The sequence below is a fragment of the Mustelus asterias genome, chromosome 14, assembly GCF_964213995.1.
Source record: "Mustelus asterias chromosome 14, sMusAst1.hap1.1, whole genome shotgun sequence".
Taxonomy (NCBI): Eukaryota; Metazoa; Chordata; class Chondrichthyes; order Carcharhiniformes; family Triakidae; genus Mustelus; species Mustelus asterias.
In genome coordinates, this window is record NC_135814.1 from 18,797,245 (window position 1) to 18,812,003 (window position 14,759).

Below are 14,759 nucleotides of genomic sequence, written 5' to 3' on the forward strand. Positions count from 1 at the left end.
GTTGAGCAATTATTTTTGGGGGAATGGGGAAGAGCATTTCGGCTCCTCCTCAGCCCAACAAAGTTTAGGCTATTTGTGCAGAGGTCTCCAACAGTTGCTACTCATGTGATGGTTCGGATGTTTGAGTGGTTAGTGGTTAGTTAAGTTCCCCTCTCATGATTTGTCTACTGCCAGTTTCCTATTTTTCAGCCAGAAATGGATTGGTTGGATGGCAGCTAACAATCCAATCCAGGTGAGGCCGCACCTGGAGTACTCTACACAGTTTTGGTCCCCTTATTTGAGGAAAGATGTAGTGACATTGGAGGCAGTTCAGAGGAAGTTCACTAGATTGATTCCCGAGATGAGGGGTTTGTGGTATGAAGAAAGATTGAACAGTTTAGGCCTATACTCTCTGGAATTTGGAAGAATGAGGGGAGATTAAATTGAGGTGTACAAGATGATAAAAGATATGGATAAAGTAGACGTGGAACGGATGCTTCCTCTTGTGGGGCATTCTAGGACGAGAGGTCATAGTCTTAGGATAAGGGGTAGCAAATTTAAAACAGAGTTGAGGAGAAACGACTTCTCCCAAAGGGTTGTGAATCTGTGGAATTCGCTATCCCAAAGTGCGGTGGATGCTGGAACAGTGAGTAAATTTAAGGAGGAGTTAGACAGATTTTTAATTGGTAATGGGTTGAAGGGTTATGGGAAGAAGGCAGGAAAATGGGGATGAGGAGCATATCAGCCATGATCGAATGGAGGAGCGGACTCGATGGGCCGAATGGCCTAATTCTGCTCCTATTTCTTATGAACTTATGAGCCCAGTGTTAATTATTTTTTATTTATTTCTTTTCAGATTCTGTACAAAGATGACCTCAACTGGCTTAAAGGTATTGGATGCAATGTCTGGGACACTCCGCAGATACTTCACGCCAAGAAATCCAACGATCTTCAAAGTGCCGTATGTTGGGAGGATTTGTTCCTCCAATATGATCCAACAATTGCCTATCTAAGCTTTCCTTCTTGTTACTTTATTTTAAACTGTCACCACTCATTTGATGTATTTCCCACTTTTATATACTCTGCAGATTCAGTACAAAGTGAAGGCTGAGGCAGCAAGGAACGAGTTCACATCGGTCTTGGATACCCCAACCTATCGGCAATCTGTCACCAATGCTCACCAACTGAGCGATGTAAGTATTTTGTGAAATGATTTATGAAAGGATGAATGTACCTCCATTAGTCTGGACATAGAACTCTGCTATCAGCAGCTTGGCAAAACACGAAGGGAAAGGAATCGAGGGTTATGGGGATAAGGCAGGGAAAGTGGAGTAGAGTATTATCACATCAGATCAGTCATGATCTTATTGAATAGCAGAGCAGACTCAATGGCTGAATGGCCTACGTCTGTTCCTGTCTTATGGTATTATGATATATGATGACACTTCTACATACAGCATCAATAATTTGATAACAATTTATAGCCCTTCAAAGGACAATGTTGTCGACAGTACATTTTCTTATACTTGAATATTTATATGTATACGTCATTCACAAATCTTGTGTATATGTTAAATACACAGATTTCATTCATGTATATTCACATATGTATCTGGAAATATATATATATTCATATATTCATCAACATAATTATATTTCAAGGGAGATATTTGTGTGCACCTCAACTATTTTTGTTTTCAGTATTTTGTCAATAAATTACATTTGAAAAGTAGGTTCCATTAATTCTCCTCCCTCTGTTTTTCAGATTGTGTATCGCAATGTATATGAGACAAGTATTAAAGGTACGGTTGCTCCAACGACAAAGACCATAGAGCTGGATAGAGCTCAAGAAGCCTATAAGTTACAGAGTGAGGTAAGCGCTTGTTTCAGTTAAGAGTTTTTAATAAATCACGAGAGGTTTCACCTTTAAATTGTGCTTTATGACATTCCTTTTGTAGAAGCGATATCGTGATGTCGGCCGGAGCCTCCTCCCCACTGGATACACGCTTCCACCGGACATCCCATCCTTAAAACATGCCAGAAAAGTCGACTTTAACCGCAGCGATGTAAGTGTTGCCAAAACAGCACTCACTCTTGTGAACTCCCTGAGCTCCACATTAGAATCCCTTCAACCAGGTTTCTGTCCTTGTCCAACCAAAACAGATCTTATCAAAGTCAGAATTAAATAGAATCCCATGCAACAAAGGTTAACTTTCTCTCCTTGTCCTTCTATAGAATCCCTACAGTGCAGAAGGAGGCCATTCGGCCCACTGAGTCTGCACCGACAACAATCCCACCCAGGCCCTATCCCATAACCCACATATTTACCTCGCTAATCCCTCTAACCTACACATCCTGGGACACTAAGGGACAATTTAGCAATTCTGGACCTGTCTGCAGCCTTTGATATGTTTGATTTGAATCCCTGATCCGCTGCAGTGAATGGAGTTTTGGCTGGGCTTCAGATTCTCCATTCTCGCTGGCAGTAGGGCAGCCATGGACAAGCTTGGAGATTCATGCCCACTCTCTGGTGTAGCATCATTCACATCATTGAATGCTTCACCGCTGATGAAGCACATTTGAAATGTTGTCGTTGTTTTAATGCAGAGAATTGCTGCTTGCACTGTTTCTCCAAATCTCCTGCTGCTGTTAAAGTGGATAGTCATGGAAACACGTGGAAAATGCAGGCGCCGGTGTTAGAGCCAGAGATCACTGTAGCTCAGAAGGATTTCAGCACCATCTACAAGCATACAAAATCAAAGGGAATCCATGACCACAAATAATCGTGTTATTGAATTTGTCCTGTTTAAAGACCGTACGATTTTGTTCTTAATCTGGGGATCATTGCTAAAAGCATTCCTCATTTTTTTTCTAGCTGAAGTACAAAGAAGCTTACGAACATATGAAAGCAAGAGGTTACATATTGACCCCAGAAACAATCAGCATCACTGCAGCCAAGAGAGCAGATAATATTTTGAACCAGGTAATGCGAGCGTACAGTTACCACCACCGACAATAGTCACTGGGAGAATTATGAATCATTTGATTTGATTTATTATTGTCAGATGTATTAGTATACAGTAAAAAGTATTGTTTCTTGCGCGCTATACAGACAAAGCAAACCGTACATAGAAAAGGAAAGGAGAGGGTGCAGGCTGTAGTGTTACAGTCACAGCTAGGGTGTCGAAAAAGATCAACTTAATGCAAGGTAGGTCCATTCAAAAGTATGATGGCAGCAGGAAAGAAGCTGTAACCAAAAGAGAAAATGCTGGAAAATCTCAGGTCTGGCAGCATCTGTAAGGAGAGAGACCAACTGATGTTTCGAGCCCAGATGACCCTTTGTCAAAGGGAAGAAGTTGTTCTTGAGTCTGTTGATTTGTGACCTCTGACTCCTGTATCTTTTTCCTGATGGAAGAAGGTGAAAGAGAGAATGTCCGGGGTGTGTGGGGCCCTTAATTATGCTGGCTGCTTTTCCGAGGCAGTGGGGAGTGTTGACAGAGTAAATGGATGGGAGGCTGGTTTGTGTGAAAGACTGGGCTTCATTCACGACCCTTCGTAGTTTCTTGCGGTCTTGGACAGAGCAGAAGCCATACCAAACTGTGATACAACCAGAAAGAATGCTTTCAATGGTGTATCTGTAAAGGTTGGTGAGAGTCATAGCGGACATACCAAATTTCCTTAGCCTCCTGAGAAAGCAGAGACGTTGGTGGGCTTTCTTAACTATAGCGTCAGTGTGGAGGGACCAGGACAGGTTGTTGTTGATCTGGACACCTAGAAACTTGTATGACGCAATGTATGACACATTTAACAATTTTCTCTTCTACAGCGACTGTATCGATTGGAGTATGACACCCACAAAGACAAGATTCACCCTGCCCATGACACTCCTGAACTTCGTCAAGTCAAAGCCACGCAGGAGGCAATCAGTGACGTAAGTTTAGATAAAATGAAAATGTTTAAAACAAGCATATTTTCTTTGCCAAAAAAAGGATTAAATGATTTAACTTGTTGTTTTCCTTTAGCTATGTTATAAGTCGGACTACTTCAGGTTCAAAGGTCACAAGATTTCTCTTCCCATCACCCCTGAGCTACTCCATCACCGTTATGTTGGCGAAATCACCAGTGATGTAATTATCAAATCTGCTCTTGCTTATTCATGCACTTTTGGTTAAATTTTAGCTCCATGTCTTCTGCACAGTACTAAGTTTGTGACTATTCCTTATATAGAATAAGTACAAGGAGGATCTTCAATGGCTGAAAGGGGCTGGATGCTTCCTGTATGGAACTCCTGAAATGATCCGAGTGCGCGACTTCCACACATTCTGGGCAAGTCTTCCTTTCTTTAACCTGGGGATACCATAATTTCTTATGAAGTGAAAATAAAATACATTGTCTTGTGATGTTCTAAGTTACTACTGTAACACAAAGACTGAAATATTAATGTACAAAAGCAGGGGTGGGTCATTGCTACTTGATTAAATAGCAACTAATATTTGATTTGATTCGATTTGATTTATTATTGTCACATGTATTGGGATACAGTGAAAAGTATTGCTTCTTGTGGCCTATACAGACAAAACATACCGTTCATAGATTACATAGAAGAGAAGGAAAGGAAAGGGTGCAAAATGTAGTGTTACAGTCATAGCTGGGGTGCAGCAGAGAAAAGTCAGCTTAATATACGGTAGGTCCATTCAAAAGTCTGATGGCAACAGGGAAGAAGCTGTTCTTGAGCCGGTTGGTACGTAATAGAATTGTGGATAGTGGAAAGAAGAAGAACCCAAGGCCTGAGCCAGTCTAGCCTTTGTGATCTAAACTTTTGCTGTAAAAATAAGTTTTTTTTAGCACAAAGTGTGGCCACCATGACCTGGGATAGGGAGTTCCTGAGATCTGCCAAACTTAGTCATTCCAGAGAAGCAAGTTCTGCATTGCAAACAGCAACACTGGACGGGATTTTCTGGCCATTCTGGCAGCGGGATCTTCTGGTTCCGCAGACGGCGATCCCCCGCCATGGGTTTCCTGGAATACGGGTTGCAAACAACGGGAAACCCCATTGACAGCGGTGGCCACCAGCCAATGGCGGGCTTGCTCCATCGCCACAGAACACGCCGCGGAGTTGAGATGGGGGGAGAATTCCCATCCAGTGTTTTATGGTTTGGCCACTGCATCAAGAACAATAATCCCATTGCATATTGACAGTCCCTTATATTGAAACATAAATAAAAGACGCCGTGGAGGCTGAAGTACTGGAATAAGAATAGAAAATGCTGGAAACGGTTACTTAGTCTGGCAGCATCTTTAAGTTTAAGTTTAATTATTAGTGTCACAAGTCAGCTTACGTTAACACTGCAATTGAGTTACTGTGAAAATCCCCTAATTGCCACACTCCAGCGCCTGTTCGGGTACACTGAGGGAGAATTTAGCATGGCCAATGCACCTAACCAGCACGTCTTTCAGACTGTAGGAGGAAACCGGAGCACCCGGAGGAAACCCACGCATACACGGGGAGAATGTGCAGACTTCGCACAGACTTCGAATGTACAGACTTCCCCAAGCTGGGAGTCAAACCCAGGTCCCTGGCGCTGAGAGGCAACAGTGCTAACCACTGTGCCACCCATCTGTTAAGCAAGAGAAGCAGAATTAATGTTTCAGGTCGATGGTCTGGTTTAGGAGGGTAAAGGTCTAACTCCTGAGCCGACGCACAAGTGACATTTCTAAAATCATTTTGGCTCTCAATCCAGTAAAGATTTGAAAAGATGTTTTAACATTGCTTTATATGTGTTCCTTTCAGACTGGCTATGACAAAGCTGCCAAGAAGATTCGTGACAAGCATACATCGGTTCTTGATACTCCTGAATATAGACGTGTGACAGAACTGAAAACTCACTTGAGCAATGTACGTACATAATCACAAATATACCACTTAATGATACTCAAATGAGAATTCTATCGTAACTCCTCCTTATCACAAATAGGAAGGTGGCTTTCCTTTGCATGAAGTTGTTAGGTAACATCAAGAAAATGTTTTACACATTCATCTAAACTCTAGGGATGTAACAGAAATGTTCCTCCAGGTCAGGACCAAACTTAGATGTGGATTCTTAGCCAAGTGGGAGAGCTCTAGTATAGACCTACCTACCTCTCAGAGCCCAAGAAGGATGATCTCCCTTATAAAAACACCTTCCTTGACCATCAAGTCCTGGAGTGGGACTTGAACCTGGAGCTCAGAGGCTACCCACTGCACCACAGGGCTTCCTATGTGCTGTCCCCTAGGCATAGGCTTTAATCCCTAATTGAGAACTTCACATTGATCAACTAGTGCCGGTTCTTTCTGAAGAAGAGCACTTATCTCAGGGTTAACTTAGCTCCAATGTGACATGTTTGCTGAAGCAAGATTGGAAACAAGTAACATTTTTGTCTCGGACTTGACAGTCCAGTTCCTGAGTCAGAAAAGTCCACAGCAATGCCACCTAGCCTTGTTGAGCGACCATCTAGCCTTGTTCCCTAATTGACCATATAAGCACAGACCTGACACTGGGACTGCGATTCTCCCCAATTGGACTCCAGATAACCCTGAATTGCTCATACACTAATCTGTAGGCTGATCCTACCTGGACACGCAGTGAGTACCTTGCACATGTTGGTAAATTGCAGTTTTAGCTGGTTAAATTCCAGCACTTAGCACATTAATGGTCACTGCTTTCAAATTAAAGGTTGCCCTTATATGACAGCGGAGTTGTTGTGGTGCAGTGGGTAGTGTCCCTGACTCTGAGCCAGAAGTTCCGGGTTCGAGTCCCACCCCAGGACTTGATGGCCAAAGAAGGTGCCCTCACAGCGCAGTCAAACAGGTTGAGTGTCAATCTGCAAATTCCTTCCAAACACGCTAATGGCTGGTGGTAAGAGCGGGAGAGACTCCTGGTCAGCCACGCCTGATGTGGAGTGGTGCCCCCCTCAAGCTGTAAACCCCTAGTAACAGGCGAGTGACCTGTTCCGGGAATTACTAGCTACAGAAACAGACTAAAGCCTGCCTTAGTGCATCATAGGTGCAGGAAGAGAATTGGAATTTAGGACAGATATAAGGAGAATTTTTTTCTCTGAGGATAGAGTGACTTTGGAACTGTACCTCAGAAGGTTATGGAGGCAGGATCATTGAATATTTTTAAGTCTGAGGTAGATAGATTCTTGTGGTAGATGATAATGTGGAACTGGAACCACAGATGAGCCATGATCTCAGTGAATAACAGAGCAGGCTCAAAGGCCGAATGGTCTACATCTGCTCCTTTTTCATATGTTTGCATGTCCATATATAATTCCTAAAAATTACCTGCAGCCAGCCTGCCCCAGAGCTCTTTGAACTTAAACAAATGGAGTATGTTGCTATGATGGTGGTCTTGTGGAGTTGCAGTAGTGCTCCTACCCGTGTGGCAGAAGCTCCATCTACCAGTCCTGCTCCAGATGAGAATCCCACTCTAGGACTTGACGGCCATGGAAGGTACATTCGTAACAAGGCCAAACAGTTTGATTATCAGCCTGTAATGTGTTTGATGGCGGGCAGTAATAGTGGGAGAATTTCCTGGTCAGCCATATTGCCAAGCATAATCATGGACCAATCCAATGGAAGTCTTTGCTCGCCAATGTCCTCTTAGACCATGCTACCTGCAGGTGGAGGAGGACATCTCAAGAGGAAAATAGTAACTGCAGGAAGGCATGAGGCTCCAGCAACCTACCCTTCTATTTAATTAGATCTCGCCATTTCTACACCTCAGCTCCAGGTACCTGTCTTAACTCCATAGAACCATAAAATCATCAAATCCCTCCTTCTGCACTGACTCTCCAAAAGAGCATCTTAAACAGGCCAGCCATTTCCGCACCCTATCTGTGTGACCCCGTGCATTTGCCATGGCTAACCCAGCTAACCTATACATCTTTGGACACTAAGGGGCAATTTAGCACAGCCAATCCACCTAATCTGCACACCTTTGGACCACAGCACCAGGAGGAAACCCACACAGACATGAGGAGAATGTGCAAACTTCACACAAACAGTCACCCAAGGCCAGAATTGAACCCAGGTTCTTGGTGCTGTGAAACAGCAGTGCTAACCACTGTGCCACCGTGCCGTCTCCACATCCCTTCATTTTGTTTCCTAACAAAATTCCATCATTCTCTGTCTTGAAAGGTCCAGTTGCCACAACAATGACATAGATAAATTTGACCTTGAGCATAAATAAACTCTGAAAGGATTAAGTTCATCTTTGAGCATGGGTTTCGGTACTTAACAGATATCCGGGCAAGCCATATATCTGATCATGGATAAAACATAACCAATGGCACATTTTAGCAAGCTATTTGTGCATTCATTCATTTCTTGTCTATTTTAGCTGGTATATCGGGCTGATGGGAATGAAGCAAAGACAAAGTACACAACAAGGCTCGACACTGTGGATCTTAACCGAGCCAAACATGGTCAGAAGATACAGAGCCAGGTGAGATCAGATATGTAGTCCAATTAAAATGATGGCTTCTTACTTTAATAACGTTTTAATAATTAGTAATTGTCTCAAAACCTCAAAGGGGAAATTAAATCTAGAGTTTATACAACACCAACGCAGAGTACTGTGGATGCTAGAAATCAAAATTAAGAAAAGAAACTGTTGGAAATTCTCAACAGGTCAGGCAGCATCAGCGCAGAGAGAAACTCATGTTTCAAGATGATGACCTTATCAGATCATCCGATTAGCCAATTTGGGGGAACATCACAGCTGAATAGTTACTCCTGAAATAGGGTGGAATTTAATATCCTCCCTTGAAGTGAATTTAGAGGTAGGCGGCATTTAATTGAGTGGGAGGATGACAGGTTGGCATAATAGCATCTTCCCGTCTCTGTCCCTTTAAGGCCAGGACAGGAAGACTCATGGTCAGTCTTCCTGCCCTGATGTCTATTGGGGCCTTTAAGTGGACAATTAATCCCTCCGCTGTTGGTATTCAATCTGTACTGGTGGGACAATTGCCACATGGGGAACTCAACAAACAAACCCTGTTGTGCTTGCTTGTCAACCCCCTAATCAGGCACTCGGTGTCTATTTGAGGGACACAACCTTGGGAAATTAGGGGGTCCCACTGGGAGACAACCCTTCCCTATGCCTCTGATCCCCACCTCCCCCCCCCCCCCCCCCACTTCCTCCTTTCCCACAACTTGCATCCCACCTCACCCACCTGTGGCCTGGGTCCCTTGCTGATTCGGGGCCTTTGGTAGGTGCATTGACTACAGCTACCACTGCTCCCCCTGGTGGCATTGCCTGAAATCAGAAGCTGCAGACCTCTAATTGGTTGTCAGACGGGGGAGAGGGGAGGGAACTTCTTATGTGCTTTATTGACACTTCATATGGTGGTCCTTCGCTAAAGGGGGCACATTGGGCTCTCGCTGCCAGCAAGTCCTCATTACTTGGAATAGAGTGCGGGCATCTGATGGCAGAGTCCTGAAGGAAAATCCTGCCTCAGATGTTTAATTATCAATTTTGAGAGATTTGATTTGAGCTTTACTTGTTGCCTGGATGTGCATGTGGCCATCTATTCAAAATCTCTAGCTATGGGAACCAAATCATGCTTTTTGTTTACTGGCCATAGTAGTTTTATTTAAGGAGTTGAAAAATGCACAGTTTTGAAACTTATTACATTCTAACCCTTAAATCTTATAATTCAGCAACAAGAGAGTTGGCTCCAACAAGTCAAAAGTAAGGAGCCAAGCTGCTTTGTAGAGCTGTTTCTTATCCACATATTGAATATCATTGGTTATTTTAGATCTAGTTAGAAATCAATTTTAAAAAATTGTTTTCAATTTAAAGAAGTTGGTACATCATTAACAGGGCTGATGGAAAATTCAAGAACTGTAGTGTTTTTCAATATGGATATGTTTTGCTGTGCTGATTTAATAGTATAGTGAGACCTGCCAAGAACTGGCGATTACCACATTCCTTACTATTCCTGATTTCTTCTTCCTTCCTCAGTACTTGTATGTCGAGTTAGCTACAAAGGATAGACCACATTACATACCTCATGAACATACGACAAGTCTGGATCATGCCAAGCACGTCAAACATTTTGCCAGTGAGGTGAGAGTTCAGGAAGCAGGTAAACGGTTATCTGCAAAGCTTGTTAGAAAAGTAATATAAAGAGGTATATTGTTATATATATTTTTTAAATTACTCCATTTTAAGAAAATAAGTTACTTCCATTAGAAAATCGAGTAAATGTGCAGAAGAATTAATGAAAAAAACACACTTAGGCCTGGATTTTCACTCCCAGAATGAAAGCACGGAGTCAGGACATTTCCCGCAAAACTGACCAAGAGAAAGTGCCCTGGAAGGTCAAATTTTCACTCCGGAGTGCTGGGGTCCTTGGGGGTCAAGCTGGATGACCCCAGAATAAGTGTGGGGGATTCCAGATCTGGAGGTGGGCTAGTTGGAAGGTCTACCTCTGTCAATGCTGTGTCGAATAATTTTTTAAAACAGAAATTAGCTCTCCAACCTTCACCCCCATACACTTCCCATACGCCATCCATGCCATGCCAACCCATGTCAGCTGATACCACCTACCTATCTCCCCATGGTGACTCACACCCTCCATGCCAATCTATGTTCTCTGCCCGACCCTCTGACCCTTTACAGCCACAATGCCAACTTATGGCAACTCGTGCCAACTGATTGTTTCCAAATACCGATTGCAGGCTTCATTTTTAACAAACACATTCACTCATAAAAGCCCAGTTACTGCATTTGCATTGTTTCAACTATATTATCCTTTATAACTACAAACATTTCAATGGGATTGCCTGGTCCCTTATAAAAACAAGCATTGGAATTCATAATCCCACTTCAAAGAGCCCAAAGCCACTTGGGACTGTCAATCCAACTGTGAAATGGTAGGCCACCTACTGTGATAATGGACAGTTATGAAATAAGCCATGCAGCATTAAACCCTAAGGCTTATATCAATAGGTAGAGTGAAATAGCAAACAATCTTTTTTTAACAGTCCAGATAATTTATTTTGGATAGTTAAAGGATAGGAGTTTTAAATGACTTGACAGCTTAACATCTCCCTTTGACAGTTGCTCTTGACACTTCTGACAGTTGGTTTTGACAAATTATCTTGACAATTTTGACAATTGTTTGTTACTATTCCTCTTAACACTTCAGACAGTCCCAATGAGCTTCACAGTTCCCACGAATTTATGAACATTTTACGCATGTTCGTGCCTAATTTCAAAAATCATAAAGGTCAGCTGTCCTCTCCCAAAGACAACAAACTCTCCCAAATGAGCGCCTGCCCTCCCCCAGAGGGCACCTGACCTTCCCCAAAAGATTCAGACCTGCTCCAACAAGCTCTCAGAAATCTCTCCTAACAAAATCACACCTGAGTGGGGGCAGTAGTTGATTTCTGTGGGCAGTTACCTCTGTTAAATATGCAATGCAGCAATCCCAACTGGGCCCATTCCCATCAAATTGTAGGTGGCAGATTCAGGGACAGAATTTCTCAGCCTCCATTGTTGCAAAGATCCAGGCCTCAATGTGTTTGTGTGAAATCCTTTCGTTGCTATTTTAACAGGATTGTTACCCAATTTTTAAAACACGAATAAGTCGACACGTTCACTAAAACAGAATTTTAATGTTTCATGTGCAATGAATATCACTCACCAATGCGACTTTGTATTCCAGGGTGCTGGATATTAATTGTATGAATGGTTAGGATTGAAAGACTTACATTATGCTTTCATGACTACTGGACATGCCAAAGAGCTTTAATTCTAATGCATCTTTTTCTTTCCTGTGTTAGAAAAAATACAAGGAACAGTATGAAAATATGAAGAGTAAACACACTTCAATCCCAGACACTCCAGTGCTGTTGGGGTCTAAGAAAGCTTATATAATCGCCAGTGATGTATGTATTGAATTTTCTTTTTTTTTAAAGTGTAAAAGGATTATCATATTCATCTGTTGACTTTTCATATTTTGAATATATCTTTTCTTTTAATAGTTAAGATATAAGGAAGCCTTTGAACACGCAAAGGGTCACTATCGCACAGTCAAGGATGCCCTGAACATTACCTATCACCGCAAAGTCACAGATGATATCAGTGAGGTATGTAGTACCTACTTTTAAGTAGCTGAATTCTTTTGTACCCTTCATGGGTTTCCCAATGGATGGGGCCACCTCCACCCATGGAGTCCTGACACAGGAGTGTATAATCTGGAGCACTGCTGATGCAAAACCAGTGACTTAAAGTTTTAAAGTTTATTTATTAGTTTCACAAGTAGGCTTACATTAAAACTGCAATGACGCTACTGTGAAAATCCCCTAGTCGCCACACTCCGGCGCCTGTTCAGATGAACTGAGGGGGAATTTAGCACAGCCAATGCACTTAACCCGCATGTCTTTCAGATTGTGGGAAGAACAGCAAGCACCCAACATATTGAAGAACAAGCTTTTATTTCATTGAGAGTAACCGATTGCCCAGCATTACATACTTTACCTGATTTTCCATTCTGTTGACATGACTGTAAGAGAGTATTTCTGGCCTACTTTCATTCCCCCCTCGGCAAATGTTTGGACAAAACCGAGACTTATGACAGTTATGAAGGAATTTTAATATATTGAAGACAATCAATTTTAAATGTTTTCTTTTGTACATCTCCCTTTCACTTTGCCTTCTGTTGATGGCACACACCTTCAGTAGCCTGGGCTCAACTCTCTGGAACTCTGTCTTCTCACATGGCCATTTCTGACTCTGCCTTTAAAAACACCACCCTGTGATGAAGATTTCTCCTGTCTCCTGTCCATGGCTTGGAATTCATCCTTTCATTTACTTCATCTATTTTCTGTCTTTCTGGCTTCTATGGGAAAAGCGCTCTGGGTGTTTACAGCTGGCACGCTGTAAAGCTTAAGCAAAGCCTTCATACTGGGACAGATGTTCTTACCCCTTCTCCCAAATAGCCCTCAAAAAAGCCTATGGTCACCATCTGGTGACCCCATTAGCCATGGGTGGAAATCCCGTAATGGTTGCGGTATCTCATGAGTGGCCAAAAAAGGGGATTTGCGTAATCAAGATCTCAGTCTGAGATCTTCCCCACCTGCGTCAGGGCATGAATCTGATTTCAATATATTAGCATAAGTTATTATTAAAGGGCATGTAACATGGCATCCGACTACAATGCATCATCCCCCACCCCTCGGCACCAACCCCCCCCCCCCCCCCCCACCCCCCCTGGAGCGCAGCCCAGCAGCGTGACGCCCTGCCAGTGCACATCACTATCAGTTTTCAAAAACAATAACCGGTCGTGATGACCACACCAGAGGTGCCAGTAAGCCCCGGAGGTTGAAGGTCAAGGCTGGGTATTGTCCTCTGGCACCCTGAGCTTGGAGGGAGATGAATTAGCAGAGAATAGTTCAGCTTGAGCCATAGCTGTTAGAATGACCATTGAACCCCCTTTAGACTGGCAATTTATAATGTATCATTGTCAGGTGCTTGACAACTGGCTGCATCAGAAAAATGAAGTGGCCATTTTGAACTGAGTACTATTTTATCTGTTTATAAATCAATACTACGAACACTGCTTCATATTATTCAGACTGCACTCAATACACACTGCTTCCCTGTTGTTATCCTGTCCAAAAATGCCAGGGTTTGGATTATGAGGAGAGGCTGAGGAGATTGGGTTTGTACTCGTTGGAGTTTAGAAGGATGAGGGGGGATCTTATGGAGACTTATAAGATAATGCGGGGGCTGGATAGGGTGGAGGCGGAGAGATTCTTTCCACTTAGTAAGGAAGTTAAAACTAGAGGACACAGCCTCAAAATAAAGGGGGGTCGGTTTAAGACAGAGTTGAGGAGGAACTTCTTCTCCCAGAGGGTGGTGAATCTCTGGAATTCTCTGCCCACTGAGGTGGTGGAGGCTACCTCGCTGAATATGTTTAAAGCGCGGATGGATGGATTCCTGATCGGTAAGGGAATTAAGGGTTATGGGGATCAGGCGGGTAAGTGGTACTGATCCACGTCAGATCAGCCATGATCTTATTGAATGGCGGGGCAGGCTCGAGGGGCTAGATGGCCTACTCCTGCTCCTATTTCTTATGTTCTTATGTAATATCTGTGAGAAATTTAATTGGCAAAGTTTTTCTCACCATATCCTGTGATGGGATAGGCTGATTCTGTACCTTGCTCATCCACATCATGAGGCACTTCCTCAGTCTCCAACCGGTTCACCAGTTCAATAAGGTCCTCATCACTATTAGTTACTCATGCAGTTTCTTGTTTCACTTCAATTTCCTGCCATTTTCTTTTTAACGTTCCCAGTGTGTCACATTCCTCTGTGACAGATGATGCACCATCCATTAGGTTTAAACCCATTCACTCAAGGGAGACAGAGAAGACCTTATACTTGTAGTCATCATGCAAGTGACCTGACTGTACAAAGAACAGTGCAGCACAGGAACAGGCCCTTCGGCCCTCCAAGCCCATGCCGATCATGTTGTCCTATCTAGACCAACCGCTTATATGCCTCTTTTCCCCATTTGTTCATACGTCTATCAAGATAAGAATTAAATGTGGCTAGCATAACTGCCTCAACCACCTCACTTGGCAGTGCATTCCAGGCCCCCACCACCCTCTGTGTAAAAGATTTCTCCCACACATCTCCACTGAACCTTTCCCCCCTTATCTTGAACTTGTGCCCCCTTGTAATTGTCATTTCTGCCCTGGGAAAAAGCCGCCAACTGTTCACCCT

The 14,759-nt window shown here is 43.1% G+C and overlaps 1 protein-coding gene across 28 annotated transcripts in view; it reads left to right on the plus strand.

The window, feature by feature from the left end:
- The window catches only part of neb (nebulin), a 286,658-nt gene that overhangs the window by 180,386 nt on the left and 91,513 nt on the right, over positions 1-14,759 (plus strand). For all 28 annotated transcript variants that reach the window (XM_078227934.1, XM_078227935.1, XM_078227937.1 and 25 more), the window contains exons 97-109: positions 836-940; positions 1,068-1,172; positions 1,745-1,852; positions 1,938-2,045; positions 2,855-2,962; positions 3,806-3,910; positions 4,002-4,106; positions 4,207-4,305; positions 5,771-5,875; positions 8,361-8,465; positions 9,987-10,091; positions 11,813-11,917; positions 12,014-12,118. In XM_078227934.1, the coding sequence (XP_078084060.1) occupies positions 836-940; positions 1,068-1,172; positions 1,745-1,852; positions 1,938-2,045; positions 2,855-2,962; positions 3,806-3,910; positions 4,002-4,106; positions 4,207-4,305; positions 5,771-5,875; positions 8,361-8,465; positions 9,987-10,091; positions 11,813-11,917; positions 12,014-12,118 (1,368 nt within the window). The remainder of the gene's footprint in view (positions 1-835; positions 941-1,067; positions 1,173-1,744; positions 1,853-1,937; positions 2,046-2,854; positions 2,963-3,805; positions 3,911-4,001; positions 4,107-4,206; positions 4,306-5,770; positions 5,876-8,360; positions 8,466-9,986; positions 10,092-11,812; positions 11,918-12,013; positions 12,119-14,759) is intronic.